General features: G+C 47.2%; 1 protein-coding gene across 1 annotated transcript in view; it reads left to right on the top strand.

The window, feature by feature from the left end:
* The window catches only part of Nhej1 (non-homologous end joining factor 1), a 93767-nt gene extending 76824 nt beyond the window's left edge, over window positions 1-16943 (top strand). The window contains 4 exon segments of the mRNA XM_028893100.2: window positions 15286-15403; window positions 15926-15997; window positions 16000-16043; window positions 16464-16943. Coding sequence (XP_028748933.1) covers window positions 15286-15403; window positions 15926-15997; window positions 16000-16043; window positions 16464-16538 — 309 coding nt within the window. The 3' untranslated portion in view covers window positions 16539-16943.
* The last annotated feature ends 950 nt before the right edge of the window (window positions 16944-17893 follow it).

Here is a 17893-nt window from a genome sequence, read left to right on the forward strand (position 1 = left end):
AGAGTTTGAGGCCAGTCTGAATGTGTGACCTTGTCTCAAAAACAAAAACAGAAACAAAACTCGAGTAACTAAAAATGTTATAGGTGTTTTGAGGAAAAGAACAGAATGCTCCAAAGGCAGATGTTATAGATGATGATCAGTGACCTGAGTGATGAGAAGGTCCCAGTCACTGTAAGAGCAGGGGAGACAAGATAGGAAAGAGGTGTCCTTCAGACCTTGGCCAGCTAGTAGTAATGCCAAGGAGGAAATCAGCATGGCTGTTTATCTAGACTTCCATAGGTATTTTGTGGGGAAAGAAGGGTCCATTCACTGCTGCCCCTCCTCATAGTGTTCCTTACATTCCGGCTTTGTTCCATGATGCCCCAGATCTGCTGCTGTTGACTGAATCAAAGGCTGCAGTGTGTGGCTGACCACGAAGAACAATTGGTTGTTTATGTGTCTGACTCCCTAACCAGACTATGAGCTTCTTGAGGGCAGTGAAGCTTGTTTCATCCCAGGACACAGCTTGTGACTGGCATACTCAATAATTTTGTTTAGTGACTGAGTGAATAACAGTTGATATTTATTGTATACTTTCTAGGTGCCAAGCCCTGTAATGAACAGTTTGCATTATCTCACTTAATCCTAGTAATAACTCCATAATGAAAATAGAATTATTGTTCCCTTACACAGTTGGAGAAACAAAGGTTTCAGAAAGATGAAGTAATGGACCCGGAGATTTAAGTGTTAGCCATGTGACTACAGAACCCTGCTGTTTTGCTGAAATGAAGTATTTTTCCTGGTTGCCTTCAAGTGTTTGGAGCTCACAGGGGAACAGAATTAATGCATCACTTATATTGTCTCTTTTGACTATCATTGTGACAGCCCTCATGGATAAGGACTTAGTGTGTGTGTGTGTGTGTGTGTGTGTGTGTGTGTGTGTGTGTGTGTGATGTTGGAGATGAAATCTAGGGCCTCACATATGCTAGCCAGCCACTCTACCTCTGAGCAACATCCCCAGCCTTTATTTTACTAATTTTATTGTGAGAAAGTTGAAGCATAAAAAATTAAGTTGCTTGGTCAAGATAATATAGCAAGTATCTAGGTGGTGGACTGATTCAAAACTAGGTCTGTTTGATTCTAGATTCTCAGGTCTTCCACAATTCAACTCCAGTTGCTCAGGCACTGGGTGTCTGTGCTACTGACTGTGTTGAAGGCTTTTAAAGGGTGTCTAGGCCTCTGGGCTGGGGAGAGGACACAGCTTGTGAAGTGCTTGCCACACCACAGGTAAGAACCTTAGTTCTGTCTCCAGTACCCACATAAAAAAGCCCATGGCAGCACATGCCTGTAATCCCAGGGTTGGGCGGGCAGAGACAGGGAGATCACTGGGGATTTCTGGCTGCTAGGTAGTCTAGCCAAATTGGTGAGCTGCAGTTCAGTGAGAGACCCCGCCCCCAAAATAAGGTGAAGAGCAATAAAGGAAGACATCCAACATCAATTTCTGGTCTCCGTGTACATATACATGAGTATGTACACACACACACACACACACACACAGTATCTAGACCTCAGAACACTGGGAAGACTGAGGCAAGAGGAGACGTGTGCTAGTTCCAAGCCAGCCTGATCTATCTAGTGATTCCTGGCCAACCACAGCTATGTATTAAGACCCTGTCTCAAAAAAAAAAAAAAAAAAAAAAAAAAAAAAAAAAAGTTGCTCAAGTCTGACGGAATAGTGGCTCACTCCTGATAGCCCAGTTACTGAGGAGGCTGAGAACTGTCTGAACTACTTAAAAATTGTTCAGGGGCTAGGTGTAATGGCACACCCCTTTAATCCCAGCTCCTGGGAGACAGAAGCAGGATACCCAGGGATACACAGTGAGACCTTGTCTCAAAACAAACAAGTTGTCCAGGTTTGTTGGGAGCCTGTTATTCCTAAGAGAGGAACCAGTATGGAAAAATAATTAAAGGAGGGTGGGATAGTAGAGACTTAATCATTTTATAATCCTTTAAGAAAATGAGCTGGGGCTGGAGAGATGGCTCAGTGGTTAAGAATACTTGTTGCTCTTTCAGAGGACCTGGGTTCAATTCCCAGTACCCACATGGTGGTTTACAACCATCTGTAACTCCAGTCCCAGGGGATCAAGCTCTTTTGGCCTTGTAGCACCAGGCAAGCATGTAGTATACAAACATATGGGCAAATAAAATATCCACACACATAAATAATTTTTAAAATTGAAATATAATCAGGATGCAGTAAAATAAGGAGTGCTCAGCACTTGCTCTTCCAGAGGTTTCGGGTTTGGTTCTCAGTACCTACATGGTGACTCACAACCGTGTATAACTCCAGCACCAAGGGAGGGATCTAATGCCTTCTTCTGGCCTCTGTGGGCACTGTGCATATGTGGTACACAGCTATATATTCAGACAAAACATTCATATACATAAAATAAATACTTTAACAAGTGTGCACCATTCAGTGATTTAAACAGTCACATGATTGTGCAGTTGTAACCAATATCTATTCTCATCATCTCCAGAGAAATCCCAAATTCATTTGCAATTATTCTCTATTCACCCACCCCAAGTCCCTAGAAACCCCTGACTTACTCTGTTTCCAGGAATTTGCCCATTCTGTGTATTTCATATGAGTGGAGCCTGCTGTGGTGTCTTTGTGTCTGTCTTCTTTCATTTAGCAGTGTGCTTTCAGGATCCATGTATTAAAGCAATTATCAGTATTCCATGCCTGTTTATGGAAAAACAAAGCTCCAGTCTATGATTTTTGACATATTTGGGGGGTATTTTGTTTGTTTGTTTGTTTGTTTGTTTGTTTGTTTGGGACAGGGTCTCGCTGTGTAGCTCTGGGGGTCCTGGAACTCGATGTATAGACCAGGTTGGTCCTGAAACCATAGATCTGCCTGCTTCTGCCTTCTGAGTGTTGGGGTTAAGTGTATATGTCACCACACTCACAGAAGGGTATTTGTTCATTTATTCTGTTTATTTATGTATGTATGGGGGGCGCTATAACAAGCACTTGGAGGCCAGAGGACAACATGCAGGAGTCAGCTGATTCCTTCCACCCACCACGCGGGTCTCAGAAATCAGACTTAGGTTGTCCAGCTTTAGTGGCCCCTTTAAAAAACTTTTGAAATTTTATATTACTATTATTATTGCATATGTGTAAGTATGTGTGTGGCACAATGTGTGTGGACGTGGACATCATGTTGTGCATGTCAGGGTCAGAGGACAGTTTTGTTGAGTTGGTTCTTTTCCTACCGTGGGTTCTGGCAACTGAACTCAGGTCACCAAGCTCACATGTGATAAGTACCTTTACCTACTGAGCCGTCTCACCAGCCCAGATATGCCATATTCTTTGTGTATCCCTCCATCTGTTGATGGGCATTTACGTTCTCTCCACCCCCTTTACCATCATGAACAATGCTGCTGTGAATATTTGTGTACAGTTTTGTGGGTTGAGGTTTGGCCCCAGGGTTACACTCTACCACAAACCCACATCCTCAACCACATCCCCCAAGATGTACACATTATTGTGTGACCATGTTTCAGCTTTGAACGTTTGAGTCATAGAGTAATCTATTGTTGTCTCTTTGAGGAATTACCTGTTTTCAGGAGTACTTTTTCTTATATTAATAAATATTTTGAATCAAAATATAAGGTGCAGCTGGACATGGTAGTACCTGCCTTTAATTCCAGCACTCACAAGGCAGACACAGGTGTAGCTCTATGAACTTGAAACTAGGCTGGTTTGTGTAAAAGTTCCAGGCTGGCCAGGTCTACATAGTAGGTCACTGTCTCAAAGCAACAAGAAAACCACTTAGAATATAGGATGCATATTTTAAAAAAATGTCAATAAGCACCTAACTTGGAGAAATGTTGCAAAATAAACAGCTCTGTAACCAGCACCCAAATCAAAACTTAAAAATTTGGAAGCTGGAGAGATGGCTCAGCAGTTAAGAGCACTGGCTTCTCTTCCAGAGGACCTGGGTTCAATTCCCAGCACCCACATGTTAGTTCACAACCATAGCTCCAGCCTCAGGGGATCTGATGCCCTCTTCTGGTCTCTGTAGGGACTGTACACATGTGATGCACACACAAATATTCAGGCAAAACATTCATATTTATAAAATAAAAATAAAGTCAAAAAATTTAAAAAGAATTAGAACATTTCAGTTCTCAGAAGTACTCCTCTTCCACCTCAGAAGGGTAACCAGTGTCCTGACTTCTTATATAATCATTAATTTTGCCTGTTTTAAATTTTATCTGAATACAGTCATATCACATACATTCGTTTGTCTGACTTCTTTCACTCCGTTTATAAAATTGATCCATATGGCATGGTTTTCATTTCTGTGTACTATGTCTCTGTAAGACTGTGCCACAATTTGTATTTGAATGAGCACAGTGGATTGGAATGGTTGCCTCACAGGTAATTTGTGAATGTTTTGATTTAATAGATAACTGCCAAATCATTTTTCAAAGTGATCACCTCAGTTTATTCCCATGTTTATTCTCAGTTTATTCCTCAGTTTATTCTCAGATACTGATTTGAGAGCTTAAAGTTTTTTTTTTCATTTTTACTATTGGCGTGCGTGTGTGCGTGCGTGCGTGCGTGCATGCGTGTGTGTCTCGTGGAACACGTGTGGAGATCAGAGGATGTCTTTCTGGAGATAGTTTTCTCTGTCCACTGTGGGTTCCAGGGATTGAACTCAGGTTGTCAGGTTGCAAGGGAAGATGCTTTTACCAGCTGAGCCGTCTTGCTGGCCCTAATATTGTGAGAGTTTAGGTTATATCGCATATTTTCCGGGGCCTGATGAGCGTGTGTGTGTGTGTGTGTGTGTGTGTGTGTGTGTGTGTGTGTGTGTGTATGCACATGTGTGTATGCACATGCGCTTGTGTGCACATTTGGGAAAGTGGTACATCATCCAGTGGAACAGGATTTCTCAGGGAGAAGACACTACCACCCCACAGAGAGCAGGCAGCAGGCAGGTGAAGGCGGGGAGCCCTTGAACCCGGCCACAGGCTGTGTTCCCAGCTGTCAGGCATGTAATCCGGTGAAAGAGAATCTCCATGGCGGCAGAGGTCTTGCGGGGAACACTGCTGGTCCCCCACTTCACCTTTGCACCTGTGGGCCCAGCTGACTGTCCTCTCGTCTCCACAAAACCAGGAAGGCAGAGGAATCCGCACGGGGCTGTGGCACGGCGCAGAGCTGGGGCCTTGGGAGTGTTAGAACTAACTGGGAGTGTGTTGTTAAACGTGGTGCTTTTCCCTTCCTGGTTCCACCACACTGCTTCGTTTCCATTTGGGAAGGGATGTTGAGGTAACAGAATGTGAGAGGGGTGATAACCTGATGTTGAGACTGCCTGTCCCCCTGTGAGGCCAGCCGGAGCCAGAGGGACAGGAGCTGCTTGTTTTGGGCAAAGGGGGGGGGGCAAAGCAGAGGAAAGGGAGTTGGAGTTGCGAGTCCACTGATTCCACTTTCTGCGAGGCTCAGAGGACTCATCCCCCCAGGAAACCACTCTGGTCCCTGGAGCCCCTTTGCCACTCATTAGTTGCTCGGCAGACTAGAAAGCCATGGTTTGTGCTGGGGCTGGGTGGGGCTCCAGGGACAGTTTGGGCTCTGGCCCTCCAAAGGGGAGGGGGTGGCTCTGGAGTGAGCGGAGGGTCACAGCTCAGTCTGTGCCATTTGCTTGTCACCTTGAGAAGTCCCACCTTGTCTAGCAAAACCTCCTTTCAGAGGCAGCCACCACAAAGGGCTCTTATGAGAGCAGCCGCCCCGCCCCGCCCCCACTCCACTCCCTCTGCCATTATTTTTCTTTGGGGCCTTCCTGCAACGACTCGGAGAGGCTGTGCTTCTTTCTAAAGGCGATTCAGAATCTCCAGTCTCCCTGGGCCGCAGTCAATTTGTGACTTTCTGGTGCCCTGGGAGGCTGTGCAGGGGTGAAGCACGGCTCACCCCCTCAAGAAGGCATTGTGTTCTCACCTCTGCAGCTTGGGCTGGCCCTTTGGGGCCTCAGAAGGGAGACAGAGCTGGTTTCTAGCAGCTGCTGGGTCTCAGAACAGGAACCATCCCCTCAGGGAGAAATGGACTTGTCCAAGGTGGTTCTGTGAGGCTTCTGCCTCGTCGTGGGTCATGGGCACGTTCTGAAGGCCGCTTCTTTGGATCTTCTCCGTTCTGCTGTGCGTTGGGAGAACTAATTAATCCCTTGGGCCTTTGTTTTTTTCATGTATGAAATGAGAATATTTTACTGCCTGGCTGATAAGGTAACTATGGAGATCTGTTGGGTTAATTTAAAAAGTTAGTTGTTCAGGACAGCAGCTTCGTAACTTGGTGGTAGAGGATGTGCTTAGCATGTGTGACTCTCCAGCGTCACATCGCTTTTTAAGTTAGCCAGGTGTGGTGACATTCACAAAACGATCACAAGCAAGTTCGAGACCAACTACCCAGTGAGATGCTGTTTCAAAAAATCAAACCAAACCAAGCATAAAAATCAAAATTTTTAGTCTTGGAAGTGCGGTTGCAGCCTTCCGCTTGGACCTTTCCTGTGGGGCTTTCTTCCCTTCCCTCTTCTCAGACTGAACCAGAGGAGTTAAGTAGCACAACCAGACTTTTGCGACTGTCTACCTGGAACTGCGTTGAACTCTTCACCTGTGTTAACCTCTGTTGTAATTCCAGCATGGTGAGAACCAGATGTTAAAATTATCCCAGTCTCAAGTGAGGCCTCAGGAGGCGACCAGGGAACTGGACTGGATGGCACACAGGATGCTTACACGTTCGATGTGAACATGCCTCTGTTCCCCACCTCATTCGAAAGGGGAAAGGGGAAAGGAGACTGTACGTTAAATAATTTTCAAGCTTTCTAAGCCACAATGGATTTGTAAGGTCTCTAAACACAAGATTATCCCAGCTTGCTCACTGTTGTTTTCCCTACAGCCCAGCGCTGTGTGGCTGCTTAGGAGCGAGAGGCTAATTGTGGAGGTCAGTGGTGGCCTTGTGACAGGCACAGACCCAAACAAAGCTGAGTCAGACCAAACACTGAGCAGCGTCAGCTGCGCTGTTGACCTCACACGTGGACTTCAAGGACAGTGTGCCCTTAGGATGCTGTGTGTTCTTCCCGAGATACCAAGGTTTCTCATCTGAGCAGATAGACAGGTCGACTTTTTTCTCCCCTTCATGAGCGACTATTATTTGTACAAAACAGTGGGTTTCAGCATGACATTTCCGTACATATGAAATATGTACTTTGGTCATATTAATCTGATATGGGACTGTCAAGACAGTGAGGGACAAAACAGGGGAGCCCCTTATGGTTAGGTCTTGCCGAAAACTCAGAAACTGTATCTGGATGAGCTGCTGTGGAAAAGCAGGATGGGACGGTTGTCGTCTGAAGCCCAGGCGTCGCCACTGTGTGACTGTTCTCTCGGTCCCCTTCCTGTTGCCCTCTCTCACTTCTGAGGAATCCAAGAGATTAATCCCACCCAAAACCATTTGGCTGTCAACCCTTTTGGTGATGGACTGGAAGACAAGCTTTTCTGTTTTCCAAATAGCCCTCATGGAGTTATGTAGCAGTCCTTCCATAGCCTTGTCAGGAAGCAGGAAATATCAGTAGTCATGAGAAAGCATTCCCAGTTGAAACACCGCTAGGCAGCTTGGGCTCTCTTAATACTTTAAAAATTATTTAAATTGTGTGTGCACACACACATGCACATACATGCCATGGTATGCCAGTGGAGGTCATGTTTTGCATGTTTCATGAAGAGAGTTAGAACTGAATTTCCTTTGTCCCTGTTTCCTCCTACAAAGGTCAGATGGAATGAGGTAAAGCCTTGATCTCTTGAGCAGGTCCTGAGAAGTGGGAGAACAAAGGTGACTTGTTTTGTTTTGTTTTCGAGACAGGGATTCTCTGTGTAGCTTTGGCGCCTGTCCTGGAACTCACTCTGTAGACCAGGTTGGCCTCGAACTCACAGAGATCCGCCTGCCTCTGCCTCCTGAGTGCTGGGATTAAAGGCGTGCGCCACCGCCACCCAGCATCCAAAGGTGACTTTTGAGGATCAACAAGAGTTGGTATGGGGAAATGAGGAGCGGGTGTCCTTCACAAACACCAGGGAAGGCAGCTTGGCAATTAAGAGCACTTGCTGCTCTTGCAGAGGACCGGAATTTGGTTCCCAGGTCAGGTAGACTCACTACCTCTGTAATTCCAGCTCCAGAGGATCCAGTATCCTCTCTGGACTCCACAGTACATACATTCCACATGTATAGACCTTCCCCCATGTATCACATAATTAAAAAAATAAAAATACGGCTTCTAAAAGACCAAAATTAATCACCTCCCAGGATCCATGACTATGCTCCCGAAGTAAGTGTGAGTGACTTATTTTTCTGGTGAGGTAACAAAGGTTTTCAGAGCAGCAGCTAGTAACTCGCTAGGGCACTGGTGGAGGTAGGATCTAGACCCAGGCCTTCTCACACAGAAGCCTCACTCTTGGTCTTCAGAGACTGAGGAATAGGCTGGCATGGTGGAAGGAGATGGTGACCCTGGGCTCTCTCCCTCACCTGTGTCTTGACGAATCACTGAGTTGTTGGAAATTCTGTGCTTTGGGATGCCAGTCACAAGACCCTGCTTTCTCCATATGTGTTATCATTTGGACATTCCTAGAGTCAGCTTGGTGGAGGAATAGGACCAGGCAAGAGAAGGCTCAGAAGTTGGCCCCACATGGTGGTGAATGCCTCTCCAGGAGGTGGAGGAAGAAGGATCAGAATTCCAAGCCAGTCCCTGATACATGGTAACGTGTGTGAGGCCACCCTGAGCTACACAATACGGTCCCAGTGTGCCCTACAAAGGGAAGAGCATCCATTTCCTGAATAGTGCTCGGTTCTCTTACTAATCTCCTCACAAGCTCTGTGGTACAGGTGTTCCCAGTCTCGGCTTCCTCTGCCCCTCTGTCTTCTTCCCCTCCCCTGCTTTCTCAAAACAAGACACTAGATGCAGGAACTGGGTGTTGTGGACACAGCCATCAGCTCAGATTGCTGTCTTTTTCTTCTTTCTTATGCATTTCTGGGGACGGAACCTAGGCCTTCACATGCTAGACAAACCTTCCACCACTGAGCATGCGCCAGCTTTCCTTTGACTTCGGGAGTTCCTAGGTTTCTAGATCCTTCCTGTTACATCTGCCCTGTGCCTGACTCCTGTCCCATGACACCCAGCCCAGCAGCTTGAAGGTGTGCAGGCCACCCTTTTAGATTCCCCAAACCTCACAGCCCGCGCTGCTCTCACCCACTATCCCTTGCAGCTTCCTAAGCAGCTCTCTTCTATCCCCTCACTCAGTGATCCTTCTGAACATAAAGCAGACCATGTCAGCTTCCGCTGCATCATGTCATGATTGCTGTAAGCACAGGAACATATCCGTGCACCTGCCATGCTCGTCCTCTCATGCAGGGTGACCACCCAATGTGTCGTTCATATCCAGACACCTGTAAAGAGAAAGAGGTTCTAATAATAATTAAAATGGATAGTGAGCTTAAACTGGACTGTTCCAGGAAAACTGGAAATAAGTCACCCATATGGATGGATCACTCTCTCACTTCCATTTAAAGTTTTTGAATTATACTGCATGATACCCTCCTTGACCTCTGTTTAAAACTATATAGGGCTGCAGAGATGGCTCAGCAGTTAATAGAGCTTGCTGCTCTTCCAGAGGACTGAGCATGGCTTCCCAGCACCCAGCACCCATGTCAGCTGGCTGCAGCTGCCTGTAACTCACCTCTAGGGGATCTGACATCCTCTTCTGACCTATGGGGGCATGGACGGACGGATGGACGACAGACACACACACACACACACACACACTAAATAAATAAATAAATAAATAAATAAATAAATAAATAAAAACAGTGCATAAAATTATTGCCCCATTCCACAATACTTTGACTAAGTTATTTTATTCGATGGACTTCCCCCCCCCCAAGATTCTGTGTGTGTGTGTGTGTGTGTGTGTGTGTGAGAGAGAGAGAGAGAGAGAGAGAGAGAGAGAGAGAGAGAGAGAAACTTAGGGTGACAGCCGTGCCATGGCACCCATGTAGAAATCAGAGGACAACTTGTGGGAATAGCTTCTCTCCTTCTACCCTGTAGGTCCTGGGCATTGGGCTTGGGGGCCATCTTGCCAGCCCCTGAGAGTATGAAATCAGCCCTGTGTTTGTTGTGGGTCTCTCTAGAGTGCAAGCCTCAAGAGGGCAGCACCTGCTCAGTCCTGCGTGCCTTAGTAAATGGTCGGTAGTTTTTAGACTTGAATAGGTTGGCAGAGGGGGTCATGTTTCTTGAAAAGACTTTCTCACTAGATACCTTCTAAATCATTTGTCATGCTCCCATCTGCTTATTTTGGCAATCCTTTTGGTGGTTAAAGCCTTAGAGGAGTTTTCTAAAGCTGTTTCTTGTCTCTAAGAGAAGCTAATGGTGAGTGTCACCAGAATCCCAGACAGAGGTGTGGGCTCTGTAGGGAGACAGCGAGAACTTCTTACCTTTAGAGAAGTCACGTTTGGGGACCTGACCTTGGTGGCTGTGACAGGATGAGGGTTAGTCCCCAGGCCTTGGGACTGTGCTAGCTTCTGGGACAAATGCCAGAAGCAACCCAGGGAAGGATGCTGGAGGGTTCTGGTTAACTTGTTCCCTTCTCTTTCTATCTAGCAGATCTGTCCTTAGACAGAAATACATATCCAGATGGGAGCTGTGTGTTAGTGTGAGCCTTTCTCAGGACTCGGTTTCTTTTCTGGAACATCTCAGAAGAAAGAATGGGGGAGCAGACCACCTACTTCTATTGAAAGTGCCCATTGGGATCTTACCCACAAATCCTCTAGGATTCCTTGCATTTCTTCACCGTTGGGAATGTATGTGTTTGGAGTTGGTGAAGGTGGGAGTGACCACAAAAGAAGGTGGGCCCCAGTAGCAAAGGTAGACTGCATCAGGGACAAGAAGGGAAAATAAGGTACCCCAAGGGGGTTCTGTCACTTTGGTTTCCCCAAAGTTTCTGATAAGGTATAACAGGAGCCAGAGTCCTAGTGAAGTATCTCAGGAGGGTAAACATTTGTTGGTGATGAAAGGGCTATGCAGTGGCTGGTGGGAGGGCTATGCAGTGGCTGGTGGGAGGGCTATGCAGTGGCTGGTGGGAGGGCTATGCAGTGGCTGGTGGGAGGGCTATGCAGTGGCTGGTGGGAGGGCTGTGCAGTGGCTGGTGGGAGGGCTGTGCAGTGGCTGGTGGGAGGGCTATGCAGTGGCTGGTGGGAGGGCTATGCAGTGGCTGGTGGGAGGGCTGTGCAGTGGCTGGTGGGAGGGCTATGCAGTACTTGTGACTATTGAAGTCAGTAATGAAGAAGGACTAGGAGTTGAAATAAATGTAACAGAAAATCTAAAAGTGGAACCCAGAGGAAGTTCTGAGTCCACATCATTGTTTTAGTATTACTTGGGCACCAAGGAAGCCATTGCAAACACTATCAAATAGAGAAAGCCAATTATAAAACACAAGGAAATCTCCACGGGCATAACCCCGATTCAGAGAAAGCGGCTGCAATCCAGTGGGTGTGAATTTAGCTTTCTGGTTGCACTCTGCATTGCACATCCCATTCTTTCACACTTTTGTACCTCACGTTTCCACTATGCTCAGAGTCTGCCTTTCAAAGCTCCCCTTGATGTCACCATTTGTGAGGCTTTTTTTCAGGACTCTCAGTTGGAATTCACCCCTTTCTTCTCTGAATTTTTATCACCATTGGTTTGTAATTCTGTAACTCCATATCTCTCGAAACACAAAACCAAACAATAAATATCTGCCTATCACACACATGCAAATGTGAATTCTCAAAGGTAGGACTTTTATTTACGGCTGTGTTGTTGACTCAGATCTGAGTCCATCCTCTGCACCTCCTCCTATAGTGCCTGCTCTCTGTAATCCCAGTCCCCTTTTCCCTGGCTCGAATTATCTCGGGCTAATCAGATGAAAGGGTTCTGCAGTGGGCTCACCTGACTCTTCCTGCCCTGCCATTCTGGGCAGTGACCCGCTCTGTGCTGGTACACAGTGCTCCTGGCTAGGTGTACTTACAGCAGGAGACACTATTTATTTGCTTTGCTTAGTTCCAACTCCAGCATTCTCGCTTTGATCTCTGTGGCCTGCCCCACCTCGCCCCTACCATTGTCCGGTCCTGGGAGCTAATGTTGCTGCTTTCCTAACTCAGGTGGCCACATAACTCTCTGCCCTGGCTATGCTGAGAGGATGCCCAGGGACTCAGTCATGCTGGAGAGCCACTGTGAATAGAGGATGGCGGCTCAGCCCCCGAGGGCTCCAGTCTGTACCAGTTACTGCTTTTCTCTCCCCCAGTCAGTTCTCCTTTCTTATCTGTTAGGTTTTCTTGTCCCCTTAGTGATAACAGCTAAACTATGATGTGATCCTGATAAAGGCTAGATTTCCATTTTGACTAAACCTGCCGTTCAGAGAAGTAAATAAGTAGTGGTGTTATGTTTATGTCGTGAGGACAGACTGCTTAGTATCCAGTTTCTTCTGTTGACTAGTTGTGGCTAACTATCTCAGTCAATGGGTTCACACTAGCGCCCACCATGTTCGTTCATTCACAAATAGTTGAGCCCCCAGCAGGCGAGGAGCTCTTCTAAGTGACAGGAAAGTGGTCATTAAGAAGATTAAAAACAGTGGGTTAGTATTTAAAATCCTTAGAGCAATGTACACAGTAGGCATTTAGAAAATGTAGTGGTATTGCTAGTACTTTTCTGAGACTAGATATGTGAACAGGATAGCCATTGGCAGCCACAGGGCCAGATCCCTCGAGAAGGGAGAATAGAGGAGGGACCAAGATTAGGTCCTAGACTTGGATGTAGGGCCAGGGTAGCCACAGCTTGAATGACTTTTACTTCTAGCACTTCATTTACGGGGTGAGGACAGGAGCTGGGTAAAGATCAGCCTACAAAATGAGTCTGTTCCTTCCATGTAAAGGGAAGGAGCCAAGCCCCTGGCTGCCTGGATTCTGCCAGGCCTGTTTGTACAGACTGGGCTGTGCCTACTGAATTGTATGTGAACGACCCAGGAGGAGATCCATTTCTTGAGCACAGACCCCAGACACTGAAGAAAGGAGAGCATCTTTTCGTTTCTCAGCTGCCAGGGTCTGCTGCCCAGCTAGTAGAGGGCTGTCTTCTGGAGAGCTGGCTTAAGGATCGGAGAGTAAAGAGAGGCAGAGTGGAGGCGCTGTGGCCTGCTGCTTCACCTTCGGTTTCAGGTCACTCCTCAGAGTGTAACTGAAGATGGCCCGTATGATAACTCGCTGGGATTACTGCCGGAGGCAAAGTTTAGACCTGGGCTCTCTGATTCATTGTCTGTGCTCTCCAGTGAAAGTCCAAGCCTCATTGAAACCTGGGTTCTATCGCACTAAAATGAAAGAAAGTCCATGCCTGAGGTAGTCCTCACAGAGTGATGAATGTTTTTATCCCCTGGGGTCAACGGACTGACTCTTGAGCCTCCACCCACTCAGGGAGACTGACTATAACCCTGGTGATCCAGCACCCACCCCACTGCTTCCCCCAAGTTCTGGGCCGTTCTTTCCCCACAGTGGGCTTCAGAAATGATGTCACGCTGGGGTGTAGCTTCAGGGGTAGAGCATCCACCTAGCATGAGTGAAGCCTTAGGCTCGATGCCCAGCGCCATAAAGAAAAAAAGTTCTCGGGCCGGGCGGTGGTGGCGCACGCCTTTAATCCCAGCACTCGGGAGGCAGAGGCAGGCGGATCTCTGTGAGTTCAAGGCCAGCCTGGGCTACCAAGTGAGTTCCAGGAAAGGTGCAAAGCTACACAGAGAAACCCTGTCTCAAAAAAATAAATAAATAAATAAAACAAACAAACAAACAAACAAAAAAAATGTCCTTAGATCACAGGAAAGGAGCTTGACATGAGATCTTAAGTACAGGCTGAGGACTTGATTCTCGTGTAAGCTCCTGGCCCAGCTGCTCTCCTGGACCTGCTAATTTGGCTGGGAACCATCATTGTTGGCATGCCTAGGGACAGATGAATTCCAGGACTCTGAAGTACAGCTAGATTGGGACCACCAGACACCATACTCTCATCACATTTTTACTGCGTGTAGTTCAGTCTTCGGCCGTTCTTTCAGTTCAGTTCAGCTGAAAAGAGAAATTAAGCAAAGCCTGTTGCTGTGAATGGAAGTTGTCTACCATTCATCCCGTGGCAATGGTGATATAATTAAAGCAGTTTCCCAACTTCCATGTCATCGTTATCTCCTTCAGGAATCTCTCAACTTTTCCTAAATCATAATTCCACAGATGTACCAAAGGTCTGTCTATGGAGCCTGTAAGATGGCTCCACAGATAAAGGCGCTGACTGCAAAGTCTTATGACCTGAGTTCCATCCCAGAACCCGTGCGATAGGAGGAGAAAACCACCTCCCACAGGTTGTCTTCTAACCTCTGCATATGTGTTTGCAGAGATGCATAAATGAGTGAATGCAAAGATAACATCTATGCACTGTATGTGTCTATGTTAATGTACTATAAAAGAGGAACTTTTTTCACTCCTCGAGAAACTTCTCACTCCCCTTGGGAGAAGTATCCCTTCACTGAGGGGCCTGTGGAGTAGAGTAAGCACATCTGGATTTCAGGTCCAGAGTATAAGGTGGCAGGTGGGTCCCAAAGCTCTGTCCACTGTACTTTCCAACTCTGACTGAAGTCACGCCACCATAATTCTTTCTTGTTTCTCAGTCTGTTGTCCCTATTTCATCCCCTTCTCCCATCTGGATTTCATTCTTTATCTCATTCTACTGTGGAAGTTCAGAAGTAAACGTCATTAAGACAGCAAACCGTACATCTCAGGGATGCTTAGGACAGATCATTTCTTTGGTGGATGGTGGTGCTGCTGGGGATTGAACCCAGGGACCTATACATGCGAGGCAAGCACTCTGTCAATAAACTGTACCCCCAGCCAAGGAAGATAGTTTCCTAAAACAGCCCCCCAAGAGGTTAAAAAGAAAGAGGCCAGAGGCCTGTGGAGGGTTCACAGGAAAACACAGTTGACTTCATGACTGGAGGAGCCGTCAGAGTGACCTTTCAGGGGACAGTGCACAGGAAGGCTTATTCTAGCAGCTCCAGCAGGCTTTCAAAGGGAAGCCGTGTATAGGGTCATACTTCTTCGTTCAGAAGAAGTATTGGGTCTGCGGTTGATGGCAGTTCTGTCAGTGGGATATCAGCTCTCTTCTTTAGCCAGGCAGACCAATGACAATGTCACCTTTCCTCTAGAAACTGCCGGAGGCATGCACCGTTGGTGATGGAAGGCCATTTGCCATGAATCTGCAGACTCTGTATGCGGCAGTCACCAGACAGCAGATCCAAGCAGGGCAGAAGCGCCATGGCTCTGGTGAGTATTCCAGTCACAGCTGGCCTGCGTGGGTAGAGTTAGAGCTCAGGTCTATGCTGTTGGATTTAGCAGTTCTAACCGTATCATCTATTCACATTTCAATTAGTAAGAACTAAATAAAATCAAAAATCATTCCCGTGTGTACTTTAGCCATATTTCAAGTGCTCAGTAGCCACGTGGCCGGTGCAGATACAGAACACATGCCCCACCACAGAGCATTCTCATAGCTAGCCGGCCCCAGTGCCTAGGAGTTAGCAAGAGCACTAACCAGAAAATTAACCCGGGGCTGCATAGAGATTTGCTCACCTCCCGTGAACCAAGGAAACTCAACCTACGTGCTGAAAGTGGGCTTTGGAGTCTTCGTAGGAACAGGGTTTGCTCACCGTCAGCTGGAAGCTGCCTCTTTCAATCTGTTAATATATTAATAGCAAACTCTGCCCTTCGTCCAATGCTTGGTGAATGCTTCTGCTCTCCGGAGAGCAGGCATTTTTCTCTGCCTTCTGTTGATCTTTCTGATTTCAGGAGAGACTCAGACATCGTGCAGCACCTCCCCTCGAAGAACTGATAGCCAGCTTCTGAGCCAGCCAGAACAGCCGCCTCCTCCACTCCAGCCCTCTCAGAGCCTGAACAGGAGCCCACCGTGAGTGACAGGAGCAGCTTCCTGGGCGGCCTTCCGAACACTGGAGAGGTTGGCCCCGTAACCTGGCCGCCGTGGTTTCTGCACTTGCTGCCTAGTTGACACCGCCTTGGTGGTGTGAGAGAGATTGTGGGCTCCTGCCAAGTTGTAGAGCATCGTGCTTTCTCACATCCTCCTCCCTTGCCGTCTCCTGTCATTCTTGAGTTGAGTGATGAACCTCGACTCCCTTTTCACCGGAAGCGGAATATACTCTACTTCCGGTGATGGACCATGAGAGACATGCCCACTTAGAATCTTATAGCACTTCCTAAAATAAACCTCAAAACATCTACATCAGATACTTTAAGGAGGGCTTCATACCAACCAGGAGCCAAGAGAGATCTGTTTCAAAACTCCAATTAACTGGAATTCCTTTTCTTCTAGGGTGCTTCAGGCCCAACGCAGAGACCTCAGCTGGCCAAGTCCAAGAGGAAAAAGCCAAGAGGACTCTTCAGTTAACTTGCCATGTCTCTGCCACCGAGAAGGGAGCAGAACAGCTTTCCCAGCATAATCTGGGAAGGAGCTTGCATGGCAGAGCATCCCTCGGATGGAGCTGCAGTCGGAGGCCTAAGTTTATGTTGACAGGCCACCTGAATGGGGACTTCCTCACTGGTGGAAGCTTGGCTCTGCCTCCAACTCATTGGTATTGGTATTCCATATAGATTGAAGTCAGCTCCTCATTCAGTGGCATTTTCTCTAGAACTCGTACCCTATGGTGAACTTAGATTAAAGCAAGTCTGCAAAGAGGCATGTGCCCAAGACACCCATCTGCTTTTTGTAAAGGCCCCTCGCCAGTCCTACATGGCCCTTAGAAAAGCGCTCCTCTCCTAACAGAATAAAGGGCCCATGCTCCCCTGCTGTTGAGCCTGCCTGTTTGTGGTCTAGAACCTGTTCATGCCCACAGCCCCTGTTATCTCTGCCTCACGACTGATCCTACATCCTACAGAGTTCTCATCAGCTTCTCTGATGTGGCCTGAGGTTAGTCACAATTAGACATCTTGATCTTGAGAACTCTCCATGGTGGTACAAGACAGATTACTGCTCTCTGTCAAGCTTGGGTGTATTTCTTCTGTGTCCTTCTAAAGCACAGAGAACAGGTTAAACCATAGTGTCAGACAGATTACAAATGGCTTCAAGAACTAGGGCAAAAGTCAGGCCCCAGGGGTGGGAGAAAAGGGAATTTGACTTTCTTGCTCTCTCTCTCTCTCTCTCTCTCTCTCTCTCTCTCTCTCTCTCTCTCTCTCTCTCTCTCTGTGTGTGTGTGGTCTTTGTCTTTACAGCCAGCCCGTCCCCCCCCCATCCCAAGACAGGGTCTCACTGTATAGCCCCAGCTGGCCTGGAACTCACTATGTAGACCAGGCTGGCCTATGAATTCAGAGATCTGCCTTCCAAGTGCTGGGATTAAAGGCATGTGCTGGCTTGAACTATGTACAAGAGGATGGCCTTGAACTACTGGTCCTTCTGCCTGCACTTAAGTGCTAGGATTACAAGCATGTGTGCCACCACACCTGGTTTATGCATTCTGGAGATCAAGTCCAGAGCTTCTTGCATGCTAGGCAAGTACTCTGCCTAGTAAGCTACACCTCTAAATTTGACTTCTCTTTCTTCACTTTAAATAATGGAGTAAGTTTAGCTATGAGGCTAGGGAACAGGAACCCCAGAAGTCCCCTAGAACAGAACTGGTATTGAACAGTATCTAATGGGAAGATTGTATTAAGGCTAGGATGCCCCTGGAAGATTGCTATGAGTTCAAGGCCAGCTTGGGCCACAGAATAAGATCTTGTCTGAAACCAAGAAAAGGCTGTGTAAAGGGC

The sequence above is a fragment of the Peromyscus leucopus genome, chromosome 13, assembly GCF_004664715.2.
Source record: "Peromyscus leucopus breed LL Stock chromosome 13, UCI_PerLeu_2.1, whole genome shotgun sequence".
Lineage (NCBI taxonomy): Eukaryota > Metazoa > Chordata > Mammalia > Rodentia > Cricetidae > Peromyscus > Peromyscus leucopus.